General features: G+C 43.7%; 1 protein-coding gene across 1 annotated transcript; it reads right to left on the bottom strand.

Moving 5' to 3' along the window:
- SPATA18 (spermatogenesis associated 18) lies at positions 1 to 26951 on the bottom strand. The gene is made up of 13 exons (XM_069457505.1): positions 26560 to 26951; positions 19113 to 19218; positions 18880 to 18995; positions 17770 to 17882; positions 12906 to 13001; positions 11037 to 11321; positions 8755 to 9070; positions 7216 to 7374; positions 6207 to 6382; positions 5126 to 5249; positions 3243 to 3326; positions 806 to 851; positions 1 to 488 (listed from the first exon to the last, which is right to left on the bottom strand). The coding sequence occupies exons 1-13, from the start codon at positions 26644 to 26646 to the stop codon at positions 481 to 483; spliced, it is 1716 nt and encodes a 571-aa protein (XP_069313606.1). The 5' UTR covers positions 26647 to 26951; the 3' UTR covers positions 1 to 480.
- Between the last annotated feature and the right edge of the window lie 976 nt (positions 26952 to 27927).

Consider the following 27927-nt stretch of genomic DNA (forward strand, 5'->3'; position numbering starts at 1 on the left):
CCAAACCGTAAAAGGAAATTAAAACACCCAGTATTGGCTTCAAGTTAAAGCTGATACCCACAATTATAATATTTATGATCACTCTGTAAATTAAAATGACTCGTCCTTTCTTTTGGACTCAGTGTGGTAAAGACTTTCCACTTAGTTCAAATAGTTGCTGTTAAAAAGAGCCTAGTGTTTTAGGATGGAAATCCTGAACCTTTGAAATGGGCTTTGCTTTGAATGAATATGATCCTAAACACCTATGCAATCGTTTTTATGAAATTAATGGAATTTGTGTCTATAAAATAAAATAAAATGCAATATATCTGAAGTTACAAACGCGCTAAGCCAAAACATTTAAGTCTCTGTGCGGAGTGATACACAGAATTGCCTTTTCACATTATCTTAAGTGAGGTCGGAGGCAGACGGCGGGCAGGTGGAGGCGCCGGCAGGTCGGCTGCTAAGATGAACTGCGGCAAAGGAACATGTCTGGTGGCTTTAAAACCCTAGGGAGAAAAATAAACAGTTGATTACTATGGCCACCTTCCCAGATTATCTTTTGGAAGCACCTAAATGGAAGAGGGGTGGTTGATCTAGGTTTGCAGTATTAAGACTTCTCGGAGTTACCTCCTACGTAGCCCTTAGGACCTGCTTGGGCGGAGACGGCCCAAGAATGACACCCCAGGAATGACAGGTGTGACCTGAGGAGGGGGGGGGGAGAAGCTCCCTAGGAAGTAAAACATCCACTTTGTTGCACAATGTTGAGTACTAGAAAGAGTATTAAAAAGCAGAAAACTTGATCCATCTTAGCTATCCCACTTACTTGGCAATGCACATCTTATTGGAGAAGGGCTCCGACTTCGAGATATCTGGAAAATATAAAAGTGTAACGTGAATGACATAGGATGGGGCTCAAAAGATGAATCCTTTTGACGTTTTTGTCCTAAAAGCAGCTAAATAATTGGCTCCAAGGCACTTTAGAACTACGATTTTTCTTCCCCTTACAGTTGACCATTGTGATTCCTTTTATACTTCCTTAAGTAAATGGGCGGTCACTTTGGTTTAAATTATATTATTCATTAAAAGCTGGGTAAAATGGCCTGAAGGCAGCCATATTGAATTCAATGCTATTCAGAAAATAAAAATAATTATTATAATTGACTAATTAAAGCTAAAACGATGATATAATCTCTGGCAGATCCTATATATACATTATCTCACATGTCCAAAACGCTGCCTTATTAAGGAAGGTCACCAAGCAGCCAGAAAAGAATCAGTTTTCAAATTTCACCTTTACTTCCACTAAGCAAAAGGCACCGCACTGTAACCACAGGGCCGTTACGGCTCACACATAACGCTGCAAGCGTCATTCTTGCTCTGAGTTTTCAAACACATTAGATAAACAGATGCTAATGAAGATGGAATCTGTTCTGGGTGATTCAATACCTCAAATAAGCCAAAAAAAAAAAAAAAAAAAAAAAAAACAGCTAACCAATAATGTTCAATTTTTTATTGTGCAGGTATACCCAGTTTTATTGTAGTGAAAGGATGATAGAAAGAGACAAAGTTGGCAGCAGTTTCACCTTTGAGACTATATTTTATTCTCATCTAACGTTTAAATTAATTTGTTCTTCCTGAGCAAAAAAAATGAGCAAGAGAAAGAAGGTGTTTCAAACATGCCTAGGGGCTCATCGCAGAGAACATTGCCCACGGACGAGCCTTCCCGTGAGAGCCCAGAGTTCAAATCTGCCCTGGCTGTAGCACCGTAAGTGTCTAATCTTACTTTTTCTCCGGATATGCCATCTCCTGTTAGAATGGGGAGAATTGTGATTTTTCCCAGTACAGTCCTCTCAAGATTTCCTTTTTATTTATCAATCCACTGAATGCACTATCCTTTTGCTTTTGCCTGCTGTAATACTTATTTGTAAATAAGGATAATTAAACTACATTAAAATCACCACAAGCAAAAGGATTGTGTCAGATGCATGACTTTTCCATTTCCCCAACATTTCTTAGGCCATTTCTTCACCTGAATCCTCCTCTCAGTTCCCCAGGCCACTGAAATTCCACCCATTCTGAAAGGCCAAATCGAACGCCAAGCCCCTCCTGAAGCCCTTCCTCATTCCCAAATCCAGAAGGAATCTCGATCTCCTTTGATGGTTCCAGCCCTCTGTGCTTCTTTATGGACTGCATCATGGTGTCACAGTACGGACTTAGCGATTTATAGACTGTATCCCACTCAGTTAATTTGTTTAAATTCTACTGAGCTTCCTATATTGGGACCCATTTAGGGAGGAGACCATCTTTTAGTCATTTTTGTGTCTCTCTCAAATCTAGCACCATCAGACACAGAAGGAATGGTTGATAAGGAGCGTGCTGAAGCCGTAATAGATGCTCACTAAACTCAGTAAGGAAGCTGGGCCTTAGGAACTGCTGGGGTTTTTGTTTGTTTGTTTTTGTTTTTGCCAAGGCAGTGTTGCAGCATTAGGGCTACAGCTGCAGGCTAGAGACAATTTTGGAGCAGCAGAGCACTGCCATACATGGTACTCCATCTCCACTCTCTCCTAAAACAAGGTTGAACAAATATTTAAAGAATTTTTATTGGGATAGCCCTGTATTCAAAAGGTATTGACTAAACATCACGTGTTGAATAATGAACAGTGGTGAATCATTATAATGGTTTTAGAGATGTTAGCTCCGTAGTTTTCAGAGATGTTTTTGCTGTTTTTTTTTTTTTTTTCTTTGAGATAAGTATTAGAAATCCTTCCAAGACCTAATACATAAAGAAACGAATCTCATTTTTCCTACTTTGAAGTTGGGGACAAATTAATACCTGCAATGCCCTTTATAAAGTATTGAAATCCAGACCATTTGAGCAATTTCTCCCGACTCACACAATACTTTCTAGAGGAACCAAGGGCCTGTGCCCAGATAAATAGACTAAGGTATCCCATTCTCTGTTTAGAAAACTATCTGATCTTGAATAGCCCATTTCACCCACAGATAAAAAACTATGAAATAAGTAAAGTCTATTATTCCTTCAACTAATCAAGAAGAAAAAATCTACCTCCACTTCTTTCTAGAATGATAAATTCCCAAGCCCACAATGGTACAAAAATCAGTTTGGGGTTAGCATTATTAAGACAGGTTCTCTTTCTACCTATAGATTTATAATCACCTCTCTTATAGGCGACTGTTGAGGCAAAGAAAGTGTCAACCATAGATGAGTTTTGTGTAAAAATAATTAGACAGATAGGTACCGTGCTTAAACCAATACGGCTACGGGAGCAAATGGGACTTAAACTCCTGCTTCGACATCGACTTACAGATCGAACCGAATTCCACTTAAAAAAGAGAGAGAGAGAGAAATAGTCAAGAGTTTGTGAAAGCTGACATGGCTTAAAACAACATGCATATCCCATATAACTAGCAATTTTACTGATACGATCACACTTGTCCACTATGGTTCAGATCATCAGCATGAGCTACACTCCTTTCATTCCCTATAGCTGCCCAATATTTGGTACTTCTCAAACAGAATCCCATTACAATGCAATTTGGGATATTCCAACTCTTGGTGCTCGCAGAATTTTTTTTTGACAAGTAAACTGTTAGAAATTACATTTCAGTTTGCAAGTGTAGGAGAATATAATCTCCATGTGGGCAGGGATGTGTGTCTGTGTCTTTTTTATTCATTGCTAAATCCCCAGCACCTTGTTAGCATGCTTGGGTCATAAATAACTATTGAATAAAAAAATTGTTGAACGAAATGAATGAATGAAACACCACTGTTGCCATCTACTCTCTAACTAAATGAATAAGTAATAAGAAAACTATATACACTAAAATGTATATAGTTGTACTAGTAAAAATCCTTCTTCCATATCTCCCTTCACTCAGTCTTTTTCCAAGTTCTTCCTTCTGGCGTATTATCATTTTGTTTTAGACTTTAAGTCTGGGCAAATGTTGGCGGCATGCTTGGTGGGAGAGAAGAAGGACGTTAAAAGGCCATTGCTATTTGATGTAGGACATAAGAATAGTGGCTATGTCCTCTCCCTCCCTTCCAAACCGCAGATGAGAGTTTCTTAGCAGAGGGTGATTGCCGGAGGGGCAGGAAGAATGTCTTACGAGATTGTTCATCGTAGAGCATGTGGATCAACAAAACCCAATTTCAACCGGCTAAACTTTCATAGCACAAACTATTTTATTAAGATAGTATTCTCTGTAATGGGATTGTTAAGCTAAAAAAAAAAAAAAAAAAACCCCTTTTCTTAAGTTCTTTAAAATAAACTACTCCCCTTCTCCACTCTCTGTGTGCAAAGCAGCCGTGAAGCACTTTCCCTGTGCTTCAGTTCAAAGAGGACAAGAACAGAGACCAGCCAGCTGGGGGCTTTGCTCTGAACTAAGGGACTTCACTTCGTAATTAACCCTTTCTAGGAAAGGCAGGGGGAAAAGCTACATCACGTGAACTCTGCAGAATATCCAAGCCCCCGTGGCCCCCAGTCCCCACTACGACACACACACACTCGCACACTCACATACTGTACCTAAGACTCCATTCCGAAGGCTGCTCAATTATTTAACGTGTTCAAAACATTCTATAACCAATGGCTATAGGAAGCAACCTCCCCAAACAGGTTGGTTCCTCTCTCCCCACCTCTTCTGTCCTCTGTCTCTGTCCCTCCCCTCCCTACACATCATACCGAGGAGAGAAAAACAGCACATTCATAGTTTCCCAAGATGGAGAACGGTCAGTGAAAATTTGGCAAACCGAATCCTGAAAGTTAATTCATCACTTTTCAGTGTTTAGAATGAATCATAGGAAGCCTCCAACGAGATAAGTACAAAGGATTTTGCCCTTCAAATATCATCATATTTCTAAGATGGGGGAGGCAAATATGACTAGTTCCGTTTTACAAATAAAGCAACAAAGCAATTACTGCCCAGAAATTATGAAGAATCATGGAAGAAACCAAGAAAAGAATCTGTTTCTTCCCAGACCATCTCCTTCCTCTCCTTGGTATGAAATCTTATCAAACCACTCGTTATGAACTTCTTTTATAGAATCTCTGGGTTTATAAATGTTCTCGGACTTGTGAATCAAACACTTGGGATGAACTGTCACTATGCAAGGCCACCGTACAAAAGCCCCTCTCCTGGTGACAGCTTCTCCCTTCATAATGACGCAGTCATTCTCCATGAGAGCAGGCCACACGTGATATAAGACCAAGGGAGCCGTGAAATCCGAGTCGTAGCTGCGGCGGTACCTATTTTAAACATACAGAGCCAGAAAGAGAAGTTAAGCAATCACGCAGCATAACTGGGGGAAACAACAGTGTACATGCTCATTTTGTATTATGCTCAGATCTAGGTAAAGGTGGATCCTGGTTCTGTTATTAAAGAGATGGTCGAGGGCTCTCAGAATAGGACCCAGGAACCACCAGGACCCGGCATGGACTCACTAAGCCCAAATCGTGCCGGACTGGTCCGAGATCATACAGCTGATAGATGGTAGAGCCAGAATTTGAACCTAGGCAGCTTAAGGCCAGAACCTGTGTTCTTAACCAGTAGCTTGGCCTCTTCCCAGATAATCTACAGCTATATCCTAAGATATTACGAAATCCCAATAAAATGTTTTCATTTAATTTCTTCTAATTTATAAGGGAAACATTTGCCATCTAAAACTTGATAGCAATCTAATGTTCCTAGACAAAGGAGTCAAGAGCATTCGTTCTCTCACACTGGTGAGCATAAGGAACACCTGGGTGCTTGTCAAATTGCAGATTCCTGAGCCCCACCCTACCCCTACTAAATAAAAGATCATGAAATGTGGTCCAGGAATGTGCATTTTTAACAAATACCTTGAGTAATTCTGATGCAGGTGATCTACACATCAGACCTTGAGAAACTTGGCCTAAATAATGCAATAAAAACCAATGAAAACTAATACACATTTGTATTTACATAGCACCTTTCCTTTCCAATGCTCTAGACAGGCTCCAGATAACTCACTAGTTCTCCCCAAAGACCAATGTGTCCAATGGAAAATGACACCAGGAGAGGGTCCTGCCCTGCCGTGCAGGGAACTATGTGGCAGGGCCTGGAAGCCAGGCAGTGTCTGTGCACTTCCCACCCTCAGTTCTTGTCCCCAAATTGTTCTCAGGGAACAGAGAAGATGATTTCTTCATGAGCACTCCCCTGGCTTCTGCTCCTATGTCTCTTACTTGTAATCATTAAAAACTTCTCCATCTGCCCCAAATGCAATATCTAGGGGCGGCTCTAAGACCTGCATTGCAAAAGCAATGCAGCATATCTCCCGGATGAAGTCACTGAGGAGGCAAAAGTCAACTTCAGGAGGGAACGAAATCTTGGGGTTGATATTCATGGCTCGGATCACATCCTGGAAAACAAAAGATGGCATCACCTTGTTACCCACCTGTGACAAGAAGCTCTGACATCCTAAGGACATTATGGCTGACGAGAGGTGGGAAAAGAACATGTGAGTGAAAACAAGTTAAACCAGAAAAACATGTGCATGTGCTAAACGGTGAAAGATGTTGTCCCTCATTAATAAGGAAAGAGGAAGGAAGACAGAGTACAAATGACATACTAAAGGCCAAGAGAGTCTCTCTAAAAAGCTAAAGAAAAAAAAAAAACTTCCATGGCTTTTATTTATCATTTCCTTATTTTTCTATTCTGAGGAAGTGTATGATGTGCCAACACAGAACTCTCATTTGTTCATAATCTATAATAATAACAATTATAATAGCTTGCTTTTATTGAATATTTACTATGTGCCAAGTCTTGTTCTAAGAAGATTACCTGCTTTCTTTCATTTCATCTTCTCAATAACTCTGTGGGGTAATGGTCATTGTTGCTCCCACATAAAGATTAGAAAACTAAAGCACAGAGAGGTTAAGTAAACATGTAAGATCACACAGCCAGTAAGTGGCAGAGTCAGGAAGCAAATGTACACTTACCTTTCCCAAAGCCCTTGCTCTGTCTCCCAATCTTAACAGCCCATCTAAAGAAGCTAAGACCATTTTTTCCCCATAATAGAATTAAGGAAGAAACAGCAATAACGATGTGTGCTAGTAAGTAAAACTGAATGCTGTTCCTTCTCGTCCATTGTATAGCATCAGCACTAAATACTGGACAGATTTATGGGTTATCAGCATGCAATGTAAACAGTAGCAGCAACAAAACAGTCCTAATAGGAGACCCAACACTTACATTGACACTGCTTTGGACATCATACGTATCAAGGTGACAAACGATATAATCCGAGACAGCATTCTCAAAGTCATTCGAGCCCCCGTAAGATGGTGTCAACGATTTCCTCACACGGATCTTGAAATGTCTGAATGCCATTTTAGCTACATGGAATGCCTCCTGCACATGGAAACACAGCATGTTTATTTGGTGGGAAGAAGTGAGTAAAGAATTTCAAAGCAAAAAGTTAGAAACAATCCAAAATTCTACATCATATCATTGGTCTTCTGATAACTAAATGCAGTTGATCAAAATAATCTCTAAATTTTGAAAACTACATAAATACATATATGACAATCCATGTTCACTAATTTCAAGACAGATGACCATTGTTTTGGTAATTCTGAGAGCAGGAAGCAGGACAGTGCAGAGATTCAGGGAAACAAATCCTCTGCTACGAGCCCATAGTAATAACTGGTCAAGAAATAAGAGAAAATTATCAGTCTAGTGTTTGTGTTGTACATAAACACGTATTAAGAGTTCGGCATGTTTCCTGGCATATGTTAATTCAACAAATATTTATTAAATGCCTACTATGTGGTAAGCACTGGGGAAACACAGTTATGCAAGACTTGGTCTCTACACTTAACAGAGCTTTAACCAACTCAGTGAGAGATTCTCAATTATATAAACCAGGGGTTGGAAAATTTGTTTCTATGAAAAGCCTGATAGTAAATATTTTAGGCTTTTCAGGCTATATGCAGTCTCTGTCACATTTTTTTTTAACTCTTTAAAAATGTAAAACCATTTTTACATTCTTAGCTCTCAGGCCATATGTTTCTTAGAAATACAGGCCAGGTCCAGATATGGCCCATAGGCCATAGTTTGCAGACCCCTGATATAAATGAATAAATACAGGATAAAGTTCAATATTTATGATAATTGTGCCCTGATACCATGTATTGCTTTTTAATATTTAATGATTCTCATTATGGACTCTTAGTATCTCTACACAGTACCCATCCACAGAACAAACATATTTGCTTTGGAAAGTGAGGATTACTTATGTGCACTTCTAAAATCTGTCATTCTCAAGTAACTAATATGCAAGCAATTTTAGTAGCTACTCGTAGGTAAATAAACAGAAGTCAAATAAACACAATCACAGCCTTATGATTTTTCTAAGAACTGAAGGAAATCAAATAATAGCCACTAGCAATGCTACATTCACTGGTAGCATTAGATAAAAGGCACCGTGCAAATCCACTATGTATAATTATACCCATTCGAGAGATAGTCCTGCATTTATGGATACTTCTTCAACAAATATCTGGTCAATATAAATATTAATAAATAGATATGAACAGTTATTGACTGTGAAAAATGATTCACCCCCAAATGTTTAGGAAGGAAGGAAGATGGGGAGACTATGGAATCTCCTCCCCTTCGGAGACCTCAGGATCTACCCGTCTTTACAAGATGTTCCATTCACTTTACGGAACTTCTGCCTCCCCGCGGCCCCCAAGGAGGTCTGAAGCCCAGGGCAGGCGTGTCACCTACCACGGTGGCGATGTAGATGATGCGCTGCACGGTCTCGGCCTTGTCGATGCAGCGCCGCAGCAAACACTGCGCATCCAGGCGGGCCTGGGAATAGGCGTCGCTGAACCGGGACAGGAGGGCAGCCTTGCGCGCCACGCTGGACAGCTTGGAGCGGTTCGGGGACGGGGTCCTGATCTTTATGCCGGTGGAGGGGCTGCCAGACCGGCTGCGGCTGCGGCTGCGGCTGTGGCTGCCACTGCGGCTCTGGCTGCGGCTGTGGCTGCGGCTGTGGCTGCGGCTGTAGGCGTCAGGGCTGGGAGACCGGCTCCTGGTGGACCTGTCGAGGAGCAGGAATCAGCCACGGACACGCTAGGACTCACTTCTCTCTATTGTCCCTGGACTCGGGTTCTTCCCAATAAACTACAAAGGACTCTTGGACCCCTAGGCGGGGCGAGCAGCTGCCTCCCGGGAGGGACCTCACTAGGCCTTGCGAGAAAGAACTGTGTCCCCAGAGACCTCAAATACTCCAGATTTGCACAGGGAGTGAGAATTTAAAATGCTCTTTCACTCACTCAGCACCTCACCTTGGCCTTTCAATGACCAAGTGTGATCGCTGCCATTTTACAGATGAGGAACCGGAAGCTCAAAAGGTGCCTGGGCCCATCCTGGAGGAGCCCAGCTAGAGAGAGCCGGAGTTCAAGGCTCTTCTATCCTTCAGGTCTCGGCTTAAATGGGACTTTCTGAGTCCGACTGTGACTGCCGCACACCGAAAGGTCTTTCTTCTCCCTGTCTTTAATTCTCTTTCAATGACCAACTTTTCTCATAACAGCACAACCACAACTGGGAACTTTAAAAAATCAACTCATTCACCCACATATGATCTGTCTCCCCTGTTAGCCCGGAAAATCCAAGGGTTCCTGTCTTGTATCGCTATTTTGACACAGTTGTGTCTCCAGCACTGAGCATCGTGCCTGGCACATAGTAAGTTCCCAATAATCTGTTCAGCGAATGAATGAATGTGTAACAAAACATTTAAACAGAATGTTACCCTGACCTAGGGGTCCTTACACATGACTCACACAAGCACATCACACGGCCTTGCGGTACAAAATGGAATGAATACTCGTTGAACAATGAGTTCTATGTTCTTGTCCCTGCCTCACCCTGTCATATCAGTGGGGACTTTGTGATCATTTCTCCTCTCCAGAGCCTGTTTTTACATATATCATTTTTGCCCTAGTTCAGGGTCGGGTAGAGGTTGGAAGATCAGGTGAGCCAATACATGTGGCAGTATGACTGGGTAAATTGCAAAGTACCAAGTGGAAAGTATACTGTTACCAAGTAGGAAGTAAATTATCAGACTAGCTAGCCCAAGAAAATGGGCCCCCCAAAAGGGAAGTTTTAGAGAAGAAACTATGGGGCAAAAGGTAATGCAAAGCCGAGTGCAATGGTGTGCTGACAAGCATATTCTCGGGGGCAGCAGGGAGTGGAGGCTCATTTATAGTGTCTGCCAATTCCCATGGTATAAATACTCCACTGTGGCAGAAAGGCACAGAATCCGTTCTTGGGAGCCAGTACAAGTCAGCACCAACACAACCCTGGCAGAGTAATTCCCAAAAATGAAGGACTAAGGTGATACTTAGCAAAATGGGGAAGGGGACAGGGGTGGTGGCTTTGATAGCCTGGATCAGGGCACACTGGGGGAGGGGTTGTTAAAAACAATAAGGGAAATGCAGGGACTCCAAAAAGAAACATCCTACTTTGTTCTCCCTTAGCACTGTGTTAATGACCCATCTTAGTATCTGTCCATCAGTAGAAAGGGGTTTCACAGGAACACTGAACCTACACGTGCTAGCAAACAAAGCGAGATATCAAAAGGGAGTTCCCTGCAGCAACATGGACAGTCATCCCTGGAGAGAGGAATCCTAGGCCTCAGAGAAAGAGACCCTCCTATTACGGGAACATTCTCTCAACACCGGCACCACTTCTTGCGCGATAGACCCACATAAATCTGCTTTCAAAGCCAAAGAACTTTCCTTCCATATATCTCTGAGACCCAAATTAATGAGCGCCCAAGCACTGGTAACTCCAGGAGGTGTTTCTCTGGAAGGATGCAGGTAAAGAAAACAACCCCTTTACAATTCAAAGTTTCCCATATTAGGGAGGTTTTGGTTCAGGGTGTCATTTTACTTCTCGCCCCCCTCTTCCCCCCCCCCCCCACCCCATCCCACAAGCCAGGGTTTTACCACTAACTCAGCAAAAAGAGCTCAAATGAAAAAACGATCCGTGAGAGTTTGTCAGACCTTCCTTGGAGTGTAGATTTTTCGGCAGACAGAACAGCTATCTCGTCCTTGAGGTTCCGCAGGTGTTTCTCGTAGTCGGACTTGGTATCCGCGTTCCGCTGGCCTGAGCTGCGCTTGGACGACCCGCGCGGCTCCGAGCTCCGCGGCTCCGAGGTCCGCGGCTCCGAGCTCCGCGGCTCCGAGCTCCGCGGCTCCGAGCTCCGCGGCTCTGCGCGCCGGCTCTCCGAGCCCCTCCAATCCGAGCTCCGGTGGCGGGCGTCCTCCTGCGCTTGCAGAGATTTCAGCCTGGACGGCAAAAGCGGGTGCGGGAGGGAAGAAGGGGGCAGGGAAGGAGGGGATGGAAAGGCAATAAGCGACAACTGGCATGTTTCACAACAGATGCTTCTCTACTTTGCCATTATTGCGTTGGAAAACTGATCGAAATGCACACCAGCAAACACAAATTAGCAGGAGCAGAATGGCCAGGGTCAGGGCAGCTTGCAAGGGAAAAGGTTCCTAAAGAAAGAATACTGCTCATGGAGATCTCTAGCAACAGTAGCGTGGACCTATAGTCATACTGTTCCACATTGGACTGATCTTAGCTGCACAAAACTCCGAAAACATTTCACCTCCAAAACCCAGTGCAAAAGCTGGTCGAAGATGTAATCTCCTACCTTCATTAGCTCTTCAATTCTCTCAACAGAAAGAACATGGGGGGAAACTAGCGTGGAAATGGGATAACATCCACAAGATGAGCTGGACGTGTGGACCTATGAAAATAACGTAGCACGCAAACAAACAAAAACCATTTAGAAATAAAACTGGCATCCTCACCAAGACACAAAGAGGCATGGCCACCATAAAACAGAAGCAAAAGCCATAAGAGAGAACGTGCTGTGATGAAAAGGACAAGGGTGTACGATGAAAAGTAAGGTAAGAATGAGAAGGACATAGAGAAGCTAAAAATGTAATAGAATGAAAATCTGCACTAGGCACAGTAAACAGAATTGGTGCTATGGGAAATCAATGAGTAATGTGATCAATGACTGTGAGAAGGTATACCAAAGAGGAAATAAGAGATTAAAATGATGATGAGGGGGAAGACAGGAGTGGAAAATAGAAGAGCATTCCCAGCTAAGATTTATGGGTGTTCCTGACGAAATCAGAACAATTGGAACATGTGTGAAGACAATCAAAAGGACAGTGTGTTTGTGTGTGTGTGTGTGTGTGTGTATATATATATATAAAATATCCCTCACAGTAGCTCATTTTTGGGGGGCAGGGGATCAAAATTAAGATCAAAGAAACTATAACCTTAAAGGATCAGTGTTTCTTTTTCCCCTTTACCTATTCACCTTTAAGGACTAATCTGAAATTTAAACTAAGATTTTCCATAAAAATTATCCCAGTATTATTTCCAATGTTGAATATTAGTATCCAAGTAAACATTAGGGAAATACCCAGTTGATGGAACACCATGAACTTACTTAAAACTAAGTTCTGCAGTATTTTTTTTTCTTAGTGATAGAGAAAAACAACATCAAGTGAAAAGGTAGGATCCAAAATTGTATACTTACATACTTTATTCTGTAGTCTCAACTCTATTTTTAATATATTAATCAGAAAAAATATCAAATGGTAACAGCAACTGGCCCTGGAATTATGAAAGGGTTTTTATATTCTTTTACACTATGTTATGATTTGGAAATTTTCTATAGTACATAGGTAGTATTTTTATGGTTAAAAAAATGTAAAACATTAATAAAAATATTGCTGCCTTTTCTCTTTGATTGTGAACAGATTTTTTCAGTTGTAATGGAACACCAAAAAAGCTAAATTCAATGATTAATCATCAGGCTGCAATAATCCTGTCATTTTTTTTTTTCTTACTGCTTTTTTAGCTGACTTATTTCCTCCTCTGCAGCCAAAAGGGATATGGCCGATCTGGTCTTGGTTTCTTCAAGAGTCTTTTCAGTTTCAGCCAGACTGTAAGAGAAATCAGTAACTAAAGACAGATTTTTTTCAAAATTGGCAGACTTTCTAAATCAAGGCATAGGTTCTTTGGGGAACTTTTGGCACATAATATAAATTCAACATAAACAAGATGAAGTTATAACACATCTGCATTCAATCATATAATATAATGTTACAAATATTATGGTGGGCTTGTATGCAAAAACATGCTGACATCCTTTGCTCAATGTCAAACACAAAGAAATTACAGAGCTACTACCCCTAAAAGACTATGTAATAACTATTAATATTAGAATGTGAAGGACAAAGAAACTTGCTCAATTCCTCCATCTCACCCTCCTAATTTATCTGCTCTGATTACAACAAATCCTCAGGTTGCCACTCTGTGTAAAATCTCCATTTTTCTACAATAGACCAATATCTATTCTCATTATGTTTAAATTGGACTTTAAAAAAAAGTTATGTGCCCACCTATAAAGAAAGTCCTCCCCAATCACACTTGACTTCCAGGTACTTCATGTCTTCCTGCCTCTGACTTCCACCACTTACTGAACACAATTTCCCTGACTTTTCACCATAGTTCAGTCATTGGTACTTTCAAGGACTCTCTTCATTGTAGACAAATCATAGTCAATCATAGTCTTTCTTTAGGTCTATCTAAATTTAAAAATAACTGGGAGTGGGATGAGGCCATGTGCAGTGGCTCACGCCTGTAATCCTAGTACTCCGGGAGGCCGAGGCAGGAGGATTGCTTGAATTCAGGAGTTCAAGATCAGCCTGAGCAAGAATGAGACCCTGTCTCTACTAAAAATAGAAAAAACTAGCCAGCTGTGGTGCCCCAAGCCTCTTGTCCCAGCTACTCAGGAGGCCGAGGCAGGAGGATCACTTAAGCCCAGGAGTATGAGGTTGCAATGAGCTATGATACCACTGTACTCTAGCAGGGGCAAAAGAGTGAGACTCTGTCTCCAAAAAAAAAAAAAAAAAGGGAATGGGATGGATGACATTGGATGAAGACCAATGGTTCGCAATGAAGTTGCCCCAGAACAGTGAGACTTGTGGATTGACAACAGTTTGACTTCCCTGTTCCCTGACCCCGCCTCCCTGGATCCTCACAGCAGTCCTGGGGCTAAGAGAATGCAACTGCCCTCTACACTCACACCAGCCTTCCTCCTTCCCTCTAGATGGAAGAACAGCGAAAGGTAAAACACTGGGATTTTCACCTAGACAGTGAAGCAGACTGAGAAATAATGGGCTATCAGGATCCCTATCAATCCCGCAGATCCCAACCAATCACTTACTTACCCAAAATTCCATCTCACCCCCTCCTTCTCCTCCAATAAATGCCCACCTATCGGTGCCACGCCACATACCACCCAACTATCTCAAGCAAAGTGTGTCTCCCCTTCTCCCAAGCTCCATGCATGTCTATCTCATTACATTCATGCTGTAACTACTTGGGGGCAAGGATTTTATTGTATTCATCTCTACCTCCAGCACCTACAACAGTGCCTGTCACACAGATCTTTTTTTTAAATGAAAAATGAATGAATGAATGAACAAAATGTCTAAAGCCTAAAAGAAAGCCAAAGTAGCATTAACTTCATAAATATAGCTATCAGAGGCTGAAAGGAAATTACAGTGATTTAATTCAAATATGAATATGTACAGGTTTTAAAAAGTAAATGTGGGAAAATAAACATTTTTTTATGAAAAGAAAACTGTAGAAAATGAAAAGAAAATGGACCAAGAAAGGAAGGAAAGTATAAGCACGAATAAAGAAGATTTTTTTTCCTCTCCCAACACATACATGTTAATTTCACACGCCTGGATGACAGGCAGAGAGAAGAAAGAGAACATCCATGTGCCAGAATTGTTTCAATCAGGTTAGCATTCTATTTAAACGTTTTGTTACACATTTATTCATTCGCTGAGCAGACTATTGAGAACTTACTATGTGCCAGGCACGATGCTCAGTGCTGGAGATACAACAGTGTCAAAATAGCAATACAAGACAGGAGCCCTTTGAATCTTCCAGTCTAGCAGAGGACACAGATCATAAACATGCAAGCAAGTCCATTTTTTACAGTTCCCGGTTGTGGTAAGTGCTCTTATGAAAAAAGCAGGTCGCTGTGAAAGAGAATTGAAGACGGGGAGAAGACCTTTCAATGTGCAGCACAGTCGGACTCTGAGAAAGTCTCATTTAAGCCGAGATCTGAAGGATAATAAAGAGCCGCCCATGCAAAGTGCCAGTGGAAGACTAGAAAGTTCCTTCAGGCAAAGGCCTCAAGATGAGGAAGTAGGCAGTAGATCGGGTCGAGGGGACTGGCATGGGGTGAGGGCCGGATCAGGCAGGCTGCTGTGAGCCTGGTAAGAAATTTAGAATTTTTTTCTAGGTATAAAAGGAGGAGACTAACAGTTTCTAATAAGAAGGGTGGCATGATACCATAAAAAATATATATATTTGCTAAGTGGAAAATGCAGTTGAGCATGAATGGAAGCAGGAAGCAGAAAGCCAGTTGGAGGTAGCTTCAACTGGACATTCTAATAGATTGGATATAGGAGATGAGGAAAAGTGAGATTCATAACCAGAGTCCAAGCATAAAGTCCCATTGTCTTCCACTGTCTGGAGTTTCGTCAAACCTAGGCAGACCTGTGCCCATGAGCCCTGTATTGTTGGGATCTGCACCTCTGGACCTGAGCCAGAACCAAACCCATCAGCGCAAGGTTAGACACAGGGAACCTCCTTGGGTGGGCCATTTGTTCCATAGCAGGCAGCACCCTGGCCTTAAGAGATGTGGGCAGAGTAAGAGGGAAGAGAGAGATGGCTACTATAGAACATGGGGAACAAACTCCATCATTTGTGATACCTTAAATAAAAAAAACAGAATAAGAACCACAGGTGGGTTAACACAAAACAAAACTAGGAAATGCAGGGAAAAGCAACAAGCCCCTTCATGCAGGCAGCTTTCAGATAGTTGGGGGTGGGTGCAGAGTGTGCACAGACATAGAGGGCAAACATAAATGAGAAAGCAAATAGGGGGAAATGTATATAAAAGGATATGTGGGTGTTCTTAGTACTATTCTTGCAAAGTTTCTGTGTTTGAAAGTGTTTTCGAATAAAAAGTTTTCTTTAAAAAAAAAGCATGCATTAAGTTTCTTGGTCCCTGTGCCTCTTCTGGGTAACAACAGAGTCATTGTAACAAGAAAAAGAAGTGGGAAGTCCTGGCCTCTATTGGTGCTGACAGTTGTCAGGGACCAGCAAGTCGTTGAGTCCTGCCTCACAACTAGAGGCAAATGAAGGGGCCCTGGTCACCTGCAGCAGTTGCCAGCTAATGTCCCAGGAGACCTAACCAGACAAAGCACAACTCAGGGCCCATCAGCACAAGGCGCTAGTGCCCACGTGGAACCGAGGCCGGCAAGAACCCAGAGAGCAGTACAAGACCAAAACCCCTTGCCTTCAGCACCAGGAGGGTACGTGAGCATCCCTCCCCTGGATGCCAATCAAAAGAAGGACAAGGGGAAGAGACCCTATGAGAGGACAAAAACCACTCTTAATGCAAGTTTGCACTTGGAATTAACAGAATATTTACACAAAAGGGACTACAATAAACCACAAAAAAGCCCGTGTTACCTTAACATGGCAAAGTTAAGGATTCTCCTCCCCCCTCCAAAATCAGCTGACATTAGTTGAAATAAATTGTAAATTTTATCCTTTTTGCATATGACATTTGTACATTTTGACTGCTGCAGTTATACAACTGCACTGACTATGATTCCAACTGGGAAAATGAATGGGTGTGTGGAGGTGTGTGTGTGCAGGCACACAAAGAAAAATGTCTGGAGTGAAATACACCAAAATGTTAGCGGAGATGAGATAACAGGTGATTTCATCTTAATATTTTTATTTGTTGTATGCATTTTGAGAAGGAAATTTGGATAACTTTTATAATCAGGCAAAATAAAATCAATAGGGATGTTTTCCTTTTGGGGAGGAAGAAGGAACTCTCACCACACATTATCCCACTGCAAGCCTCAACCAGTTAAAAAAAAAAATACTTCCTTGCTGTCTCTCCCATTCATGTCAGCAGTGGTGCAATGCTGTGGTAGGAGGGACACCGTAGCGAGGGACTTTTTTCAAGGTACATCAAATGCATTTTCATGCCTTCCTCAAGCACAAACCCAAAGTCTGCAATTTTCTTTGCAGTGATTCCCTAAGATTGCTACCCTGGCTCTGCCCGCAGCAGCCATCTGATACCTGCTGTTGCCTGGCATGGCTTAATTTTTTTCAACAATACACTTTATATCTAATAGTCCAAAATCTTGAACTGTTCATTTCTTAAAGACTCTGACCCTCCCAGCCAGGCGGATATACTCCCCGAAACGAGAATGGTCAGGTAGATGCAACCAGCTTCATCCTGCCTTTGCTCTTTCTCTTAATTTTCCTCTTCACCTGATCTTACCCCCCCGTTCACTCCCTGCTGTATCTTTTTTAAAATTTGCTCCCCAGATGATAGGTTCTCATCTAACAATCTTTACTTGTTTATGATATGGGCTGATGATGGCCTTTGGAGCCAAGGGGTCCTAATATAATAGAAATATTCAAATTCAAGGACACAGCCTCCCAACTCTCTCTCTCTCTCACACACACACACACACACATTATATTACTTATTTGCAAATGCCCCCATTTTACATGAACCATTATTCTCCTTTCAAATTTGAAATGTAATTACACTGAGAACAGTTCTTTTTGGAAAAAGATAACTTGCATTCCTCTTACTCGTCTTGAACCTTGTTGAGTTGATTACGGGTCGAGCTCAAGTCGGAGTCTAATTGTTGTATGTCACGATCCCGAGGGCCAGAATCTTTATATCTCTCCTTGTCAAATGTGTCCTGAGAAGATACACGAATCAAAAAATAATCTGGACACATGAAATGATAGGGATGTTACAAAAACATTAGGCTGTGCAAAAGAAGTCTGGTGCATAATACGTGGCTCTAAGTGCATGAAGTTCTAGCGCAGGCAACAATAATCTAGAACAATAAAAATCAGAAAAGTGGGTGCCCTGGGGGTGGCACAAGGAATGCTCTGGAATGACTGAAATGTTTTATATTTCAACCAGGGTGTGAGTTTACATGGATATATATATATATATATATATATATATCTGCCAAAACTCATCAACTTAAATTATACTTCAATTTAAAAAAATAAAAAGTGTTTGAAACATCATCCTACATCTCCATACCCAGAATAGCACCCACAGGGGGTGAAAATCTGAGAAGCATCCAAAAATCCTCAGGGAGAAAAACTGTTTAATGATACCTGCTGTCTACAGAGTACTTACCATGGGCTAGCCTCTGTGCAAGTTGTTTCATGTACTTGTCACATTTAATTCTCACAACGACACTATTAGGTCAGCAAAATCATTGTCCCCATTCAACAAATAAGCAAACTGAGACATAAAATTTAGCCATCTACCGAGGGCCACAGGAGAAGGACTGGTTTTCTGGCCAGTGATGTCCAAGCAGGGATCCCTCAGCCACTATCTCTAAGGCTCTCTTGCTCAGAGCAGACTGCACTAAAGCCTGCCATTTCAGAAAAGAAGTTGGGTTAATCCATATAAACATTCAAAAGTAACATCATTGATGTTTTGGTTACTCAGACATAAAGATGTGATGCCACCTCAGGAAGGCATGTGTTCTTTTCCAGGCCAATCTCCAACTTTGCGAAAACTGACACTGTCCCATGGAAACCACCAATATCAATCACAAATTACGGACACTCTTTGCCCGTCTACGGGAATTAAGTTTTCTTCTGATCTTGGAAGTTTCCGATTAGCTCTATTTCAGTTTCAGAAAGTCAGGGGTGACCCCCCGGCATGCTTACCTGCAGAGAGGGGACCCTGCTGTCAACAGGCTTTCCCATGGAAGCGGCAGTAAAGGAAGCCTCCAGCCAGGGCAAAAGGCGCGATTTGATCGTTTCCACACCGTCGTTATGTCCTCCTAAAAGAAGACACATGTCAGGCCAGCAGAAAAAAAAACCCAACCGCACCAACTCAGAGAACACAAGAAAGCAGAAAGCAGAGAGAGAAAAGAAGGGGAAAGCAAGGCCGTTCTCACCTTCTTGGGCCGCTGTCGTGAGGATCCCAAAGAGCTGTCCCTGAACTTTGGCAACTTGTTCAATGAGTTCAAGGCAACGGTTTAGATTTTCATCACACGTGTTTGTCTGTGAAGCCAACACAATAGATATCAGGGCAATTCCTTCGCTCTGGGGCCCACTGCAGGTAGACGAGGGCCTCACGTGACCCGAGGGCTGCCTGCTCTGGTGTGCTCCTCGTGGCAGACTGCAGTGTGGTCACCAAGACCTCTCTCCCTTTGCTCCCGGACACACAACTAGACCACATTCCCCGGTTTCCCTAGCAGTTCGTGTGGCCGTGTAACTGAGCTCCGGTTACTGGGATGCAAAGTGATGTGTGCCCTGTCCAGGCCTTGCCCAGAGGAAAATTTCTTGAGCGATTCTTCTCCTTCTCTTTCCCCATCTGCCAACCGAATGCAGAGGAGCCAGCAGGGGACCTCGGAGTGGTGGAGCCACGAGATTTGTAAGGCTGCTGACCAAACCCTTGCACCGAACAGTTACGTGACTGAGAAAGTCAGTTTGTGTGTGTTAAGCCATTGAGATTTGGGGGTTGTTTTTTTTATAGCAATCATCCTACTCAGTAGAACCCTGCAAAGAGTCCATTTATAAAGTGAATAGACCTTTTGTAACAATACAAATCACTGCCCAATTTATCTGCTTTATTGGTTCCTGTCCTCCACATAAATTCAATTTATATATTGTATGTGCACAGGGAACCCTACTTCTCAGCAGCAAGGAGGTGTTGCTGGATTGAGGGTATGATGGAGAACAAGACAAGGAGATGGCACTGCAGAGAGACGGGCAGCCCGTGACCCCACGGCGTACTAATACATCTTAGTACACGGCAGCACACAGTCCACTCTCAGAAAGTCAGGAAAGGCTTCCGCGAGGAAGTGAAATCTAGGCCGAGAAGAAATTAATTAAAAGCAGACTTGGAGAAAAAGGTGGTTCCAGTGGTTGTGGAACATTCTAAGCGAAGAGAACAGAACATGAGCAAGCCAAGAAGTGGGCCTTTTCGCGATTCTGCTTTCACCGTTCCTTGGTGAGATTCTACCACTTCGTCAGTAGCCATGCTCTAATCGATTCCAACGCTAACAGGAGGACTGCAGCGACAAGAAACAAAATCGCGAGGGTATAAAACTGCATAGATTTATCTGTCACTTCAAGTCATCACACAGCATTGACCATCAGTGCCTTCTGGGCACCACGGATCTCAGCTCAGGAAGCAAGGTACAAGGAGGACAGAAACTAGGATGAAAAGGAAAAATTCAGATGACCTCTAGGCGAAAGTGTCCAAGTAAAATGCATATCTGGGTCAACAAGGGAAATGGTGCAGACAGGCAGTAAACTCCTTGAGCACAGAGACCGTGCCTACAAGCCTCTTGCCCCCTGGCTAGATCATGCCACGTGCTAAGTGGACAGCGAGTGAGCTTGGGAGTCCAGCAGATCTGAGTACGTCAGCTCTGCTGCTTGCCACGGTTCTGTGTGGTCCTGAACAAGTTACTTAACCTCTCTGAGCCCATTTCCCCCCGCCCCCCCCATACAATGGAATAACAATGCCTTGCCGAATGTTAGGAGAATTAAATCTAAATAATGCACGTCCAGCACCTCAGACGCAGAAGGTGCTCAACCAATAGTACCTACGAAGTGGCACGCAGTGTTGAAAGGAGCCGGGGGCTTAGGAATAAGGCAGATCTTTGCTCAAATCCGGCTGTCCATTTGTCAGCTGTGTTCCCTTAGAAAAGACATTTAAACATGAGGCTCCATTTCCTCGTATTTGGGAAGGGGTTGATCCCATGAGCTAAGTGCAGAGCTAGCATAAATGGGAGTATTATTGTGGTATTGTTCCCATCTGCTCCTCTGCCTTGCCGGGTGCCGGGGCCATAGTGGCTGCCCAAAGAGCGTTGGTCTAATGAGTTTGTGTACACAGCTTAAACAACAGAAGACAATACACCATGTCAAACAGTTCCCGTTTCCAAGACATGTCACAACATGCTGCACGTTCTAACACAAAGCGTTGCACAAGGTACTCAATTTGCAATAGGGTCACATTATTCTACTAAACACATATGCACACAAGATAAATAGAGCAACGATAGGAACTAACTATACTGTCTCCAAAGCACAGACTCTCCATATTCATTCATTCATAAATCAGTGAGTTCCTGTTATATCCAAGGCCCTGGCCTGGCAGCTCAGGAAACAAAGCTACACTTAAAAAAAAAAAAAAAAAAAAAAAAAAAAAGGAAAGGGAAAAAAAAAGTCACCTGCTGCCAATGAACTCGGCAGCTGAGGAAGTGGGATGGAGAAGGAGAAGCACACAGGGAACGTGTAATTAGCTTAGCGTTTATATTAAGTGCTCTGTGTGGACAGGGAACTCTGGGAACAGCAAAAGAAGCCCTGGAGCGGGGAGAAGGGGAGACAAGGGCACTTCAAGAGGAGAACAGCAGGAACCAAGGGCAGGAAGCCGCAGGCGCATCAGGGAAAGTGAGTGCGGGTGCAGAGGCCAGATCTGAAAGACCTGACTTGCCGCATTAAGGGTTCTGGGCTTCAACCCATCATCAAAAGATCTGCCAAGGCAAGCGGGGGAGGGAGGGTATGACATGCTCAGATTTGCTTTGCATTTTACAAAAATCACTCTGGCAGGCACAGACCAGATAGAGTTTAGGTTAGACAGTGAGCCTGGCGTGGAGGTAGGCAGGTCTAACCGTCTGGCTGCAAGGTGCTGAAGGCTGCAGACATACCAAGGATCCCCCAAAAGTCTTTCCCAGCCTCAAATCACACATGTATCAGCCAAGGTCCCGCTCGCTCTCCACCAATGGTTCTCAGACCCAATTTCTATTCCTCACCTTCAATCACTTCTGCAGCATGAAAAAGAGAGGGAAAACGTGATCAATACACTTATCGCTCAATTCATAACATTTGTCGATATACATTTTTAATCAACTTTCCATCTTCAGTTTGGAAAGCTATTTAACCCCATCAATTTCAGCACAAAAGACAGCAATTTCCACTTTAAAAAAAACTTCAGTCTCACCCACACAAAATATGCTTCCTATATATTAGATAAGAATTAATTATACAAAAGGATTCATCACAATATTGCTGATTTCACCGGTTTTTGGAAAGCTTAAAGGCAATACGGCGTGGGGAGTACAGTACTCTGAAAGCTTCCCAGGGCTCTTCACATGCTGGTTTTAACAGGCTACAGTTGTCCTCTAGGGAGGCAGTGGTCCCCTAGGTGGGCAGCCCTTCAAGTACCCTGTTCCTAAAACGGCCCTCTATTCTACATCGTGGCTGACTTTTCTACATCACCATCTCAACCCCCAAGTTTCCAAACCAAAATACTGAATTTTAGATATAAGAAAAAGGCTTAATGTATACCACCAACAATTTAGCAAAACTTCTAGTAGAATTCTCCACTAGATTTCACAGTATCTAGACCCACTGTTGGTATTCCTATTAGATTTGCTTCATTATTTATTCTCCTTAAATATTGAACAATGATAATGTTTATATTAACAAGCTTGTCTAAGATGAAAATAAGAGAAGTCAAATTTTAAAAAAAGTTGACAGCCTCTCTATTAAAAATAAAATACTCTGCCTTAGTCACTTGTCAATTTCTTTTGCAGACATAAATTCATGATCAGTAAATGTAGCAGGAAGGGTAGCACCCGTTACAGACTCCACATGCTTTCCCCATATCTCAGGCTCCCTTACACTTAGATCGGAGTGACATCACTCGTTCTGGCCAGGGGACCAAGAGTGGGAGTAGTGTGTGTGACTTGAGGGTAGTGCAAGCTTTTCACTCCCTCTTCCCGAGACCTTCCAGGATGGCAGCTCCACCAGATGTAGGGCAACTGCGACTGAGCCAGTGTCGGAGCAGAGCTGCCATCAGACCTTGCATGAATAAAAAAAAAAAAATCTCTTTCTGTTGAGACACTGAAACGTGGGGTTTTATTCATTACTGCAGCTTGGTCTGGTAAGGTCCTAAAGGGAAGAAAAATGTTCTCTATGAAGTTACTAATTAGATTGAATACTCAAGAAGGTAGAAGTATGTTGACTAAGGAGGAGGGTAACAGTGGCAGGGAGTCTGTTTGAACTCACCATGGCAACCACGACAGCCTTCTGTGCTAGGAACCAGGCATATTTTGGCATAGAGGTAGCCTCTATTTCAACCACAAGGATTATTCTAACACAAATAGACGAGACCCCTCTTTAAGATCTCTTTTCTATGTGTGGATACTTAATATGCTGTTTTCACTTGATAGTGCAGATTTCTAGAACACAACAGAAGAGCAACGCCTGAGGAAGCCTCCTCGCATTACCAGCCCTCCCCACCATGGCCACTCACGTATTAAATCGTCAGGAGTTTCCATGTTGCAATGTCTTGCTGTCTATTATTTTACTTTGAGAAATGTAATCTTATCCTATCTTGGAGATGAGCTTATCAAGGGTATAGTAAGTTTTAACCACTTGCTACTACAATTATACAGAGTATGTTTAAAAAATAACAAATCTCACAGCATCTGACCCAGATTAACTTGCTAGTCCACAGGATTCTGAGGAAAAACAAAAGCATCTCATAGGAGAAGGGATTCAGCCCAGAATTGACCTCCTCCAGATACAGCTAACGTTTTAAAGTTAATTTCTCTTCTCATGTTAACATCTCTAGCGATTAATTAGGTAATCAGAATTCAGCTCTGCATATAAGGTTATTTGAGCCTTTTGTAGAGTTAATTGATCAATAAAACCATACCAACGTTGCATGCTAAATTTGGGGCATTTGAGACCGCATACTCTTACATGAACCTTGAGGACCATTCTGAGAGTCTTCGACTCTGTTTACTAAATGTGCCAGGCTGGTTTATGAGAAGTTAATTCATACAATTTCTTGCCTAAAGTATCACCCAGCCCCACTCATTCTCCCTAGAGTTTCTCATTTCCCCATCATGGAACAACTAGAGCAACCTTTCTAAAACATAATCCAAGCATGCCTCCTCCCTGCATGATGCTTTCAGTTTCTCCCCATTCCCCTCAGGAGAAAGTTCGAACTCCTTACCACACCACCCAGGGTTCTTTACCATCTGGCACCAGCCACCCACCAGCTCAGGGCATCTCACTTCCACTCCCTGCATTGAACTATTCATAGCTCCTGCCCCCCACCCCAAATACGCCAGCTTTTCCATGCCTCCCTGCTTTTTGTCCATGCTGTTTCCTCTATCCTTCCTCCTCTTCTCCAGCTGGAAGCTCACATTCCTACTCCCAGCACCTAGCACGAACAGGCACATCATAAATTCTGAAAAAAATATTTGTTGAATGAATAAATTGAGTAAATGTACACGGCAAAAATTGTAAATAGGCCTAACCTACTGAAGCTCAGTAACCATTTGTGGAATGAATGACTAAGCTTTTGATAACCGGCTCAGGTCTTGGTTCTTGGTGGAATAAGAAGGGATTCTTTATGGCTCTCTCATCAATATTCTTCATAACCAAAGAGGAGGACTTTGTGAAAGTCATGTTCACACCAAGCTGTCCCTGAACTTCCAGTGGAAGCCAAATTTTAAGAGAAAGTCCTCCTCAACACTTGAGGCTTGCACTAATTCAACATCATTTAATGACTGAAAGAAAGTGAGTTGGCATTGTTTGCTGTTGGTTTTAGCATTTCTCCGGAGGAATTGAAAAATATCCTTTCTTAAAATTTTTTCAAATAAATGATCAAGCAAGACATAGTTTTTCCTAGGACCCAGAAGACTACTAGATATTGTAAGATTAAAAACAAGCCAACAAGTAAATGAAAACCAAAGACTTTGGTGCAGAAAATTGTATTTTTAAAGAATATGCTATCTCTAATAACATATGTAGGGATACAATGAAACAGATACTAGAGCGCAGCTAAAAGGTTGTGCCTGAAATGGCAGCAATGGCCAGATGAAGGTGGAGGTGATGGGAATGGACAAGAAGGAAATTATATGAGGGAAACTTAGAAGAAAAACTAAATAGGATCTGTTAACCCAAATAATGGCTAGCTGGAAGAAAATCAAAATTTTGCATTTTGTCTTAGAATTAATCTAAGTCATTTATTTATTTTCCTCGGAAAAAAACTTTTTCCCAGGGGGATGGCTTTAATCACATCCCTAATTCTGAAGGAATATACATGGTCTTTTATTTTGCTCCAGTTAATTAGTACTAAACCAATGTGGTCATAGTCAGCAAAATCAACTTTCCATAGCAAACATAATTTATAGCTTTTAATGAGCAAACAGAGTTCTCTACAACGAACATTTTAACAAATGCAGTTTGCTACCATGAATATTCTTCATCTTAAAATTTCAAGTCAAAAGTCCCTGGAACTGGCCGGGCGAGGTGGCTCACGCCTGTAATCCCAGCACTCTGGGAGGCCGAGGCGGGCGGATCGTTTGAGCTCAGGAGTTCGAGACCAGCCTGAGCAAGAGCGAGACCCCCGTCTCTACTAAAAATAGAAAGAAACTAGCTGGACAACTAAAACTCAAAAAATTAAAATCCAAAAAGGAACTTTACATAGCATCTAGTCTGATCTCTCTTATTTAACAGATGAGGTGCGGAGACCCAAAGAGGTTAAATAAATTGCCCCCATCGTTCAGCCACCTCAATGCAGCGCCAGGCCTAGAACCTGGGGGGCTGATTGTCCCCCTTCCACAGCTGCTCTTTCTGCCGCCCCGTCCCACCTGCTGCGTAACAAGGGGAGCCTCCTATTTAAGGCGGACTGGCCGAATGCGAAGCGAATTCGAAACGGGAGTTCTACTCGGGAGGGGGGCAGGGATTAATGAGATTTGAAGAGTGTTGACGGGTTTGATGACGGAATATTGGCTTCTTACAAATGCCTGGGCGACAACCCTTCTGCAATCTGCCCTGGCGTTGGCACTGCGCCTTCACTGTCACGCGGACCAGCGCACAGGGGAAACAAGCAACGTTAACAGGTGTCGGTTTCACTGACTTCTGGGTAATACCTCGTGGCGGATGTTTATACACATCCATTCTGATAAAATGCCCGGGTATCCTCAGAGCGGGAGACTTGCGGAAAGGCACGAGGAGGGGCGTCGTAAAAAGTAACTGGAGGGAGGCTTTGGATTGCGCTGGCGAGGGGGATGGGAAAGGGAGTGGCAGGCGGGACCACAATCGACGAGGACCGCCGGGCTTTCCCGTCGCTAGGGCCGCCAGCGTCCTTGGTTACCGTCCTTGGTTACCTCGCCCTCTCCGGCCGCGCCGAGAGAAAGGCGCCGACCCGCACGAGCCCCTCGTTCCCCGCGATCCCGCTCCCAGGCCCAGGTCCCCGTTAGGAGCCACAGCCGCGGGGGCTGCGCAAAGCGGCCACCGACTCCAGCCCCAGGAAAGCCTCGCCGAGGGCTGTGCGGGGAGCCGAGGGCCACCCCGGGGCTCCCCCAGACTCACGTCGTACTCCTTCAGCCAGCAGTCCAGCTTATCCTGCAGCGTTCGCAAAGATTGGTTCGAGACCAGTCTCCTCAGGTTTTCCGCCATGCCCGCTTTTCCGCGCGGCCCCGCTCCGGGAGACGGAGACGTCGAGGGGACGAGGCGGCGGCCTCCGCAGGCCCGCTGGGTGATGTGGCGGGAAGGGTGTTCTCCTCCCGAGGGGCTCAGAGCGCGGCTGGTGTTTCCATCCTCCCCCTCGGGTCGGACCGGGCAGGGTTCGGGAAGCCGGGGGGAGGTGCTCCGTGCCGCAGCCGCCGCGCCTCATCCGCCGCCCGGCGCGGTCTCCCGGCTCCCCCGCCGCCGCCCCCAGCCCCGGCCATAAATACCGGGGCGATTATTAAACAAACCTTGACGCGCGCGGCCCGCGCCGTGGCAACCTGGCGCCGCCCCGCCCCGCCTGCGCCCCCCGCCTCGCCCGCCAGGCGGCGCTCCGGGCCGGCGCCATGTGGCTGCCGCTGCCGCCGCCGCTGCCGCCGCTGCTGCTGCTGCTCCTGCTGCTCCTGCTGCTCCTTCTCCTGACGCTGCTGCTGCTGCTGCTGGTGGCCGAAGGCGAGGGCGCCAAAGCCACGGACACGCGGGGCTGGGCCGGGGCTGGAGAACGCCAAGACTGCAGATGACGGCGGCGCGACCCCTCGGTGGGCTGAGACCGGCCGCAATGCGGGCTGGGGGGCACCCGGGGCCCTGGGTGACCTCGCATGTATAGAAAAGCAAAAGTTGACGCCCCATAGACGTTCTGGGCTAAGCTCTCAGGAAATCACCTCTTTGGCCCCTTCCTTGATTCTTTCACCTCTCACTCCTTTAATTCTTCATCCGTAGCGGGGTTCACCTGTATGCAGTTTCAATTCTTCCTACTTCTAGCTTTTGCCTTGTTCCTTGACCCACTGGGTGGGTGCCCAAGTCAATAGATTTTAGCTCCCGGATGTTCACAAATTAAAGTTACTAACCACAGGTTTGGGTAAGGTTTAGCAGTATATATTTTAGTATATTTTTTTAGAGCCATTGAGCACTATAAAGCTTCATTTAATTCTGAATTCTCTAATTGGGACTTTGTGAAAGTTCAGACTTGCTTTGGCACTATTTCAAAAGTGTACACTCTTGTCATTTACAGTGATAGTGTGAACTACTTAAGAGCCATGTAAACCATCATTAAGCACTTTGGGAGCAAGCCCTTGTTTTACACACTACCAAAGGGTGTACTGATGGAGAATCATTCTCATCTATTGATTGAAACAGTGGAGATGGAGCAGGGCCTCAGCTAGCTAGCTAGCTAGTTTAACTCAGTTGCATTTCTTTAGGTACTTGAAAATCCATGAACGTTGCATGTATCCA

The sequence above is a fragment of the Eulemur rufifrons genome, chromosome 24 (assembly GCF_041146395.1).
Source record: "Eulemur rufifrons isolate Redbay chromosome 24, OSU_ERuf_1, whole genome shotgun sequence".
In the NCBI taxonomy this organism is placed as follows: Eukaryota; Metazoa; Chordata; class Mammalia; order Primates; family Lemuridae; genus Eulemur; species Eulemur rufifrons.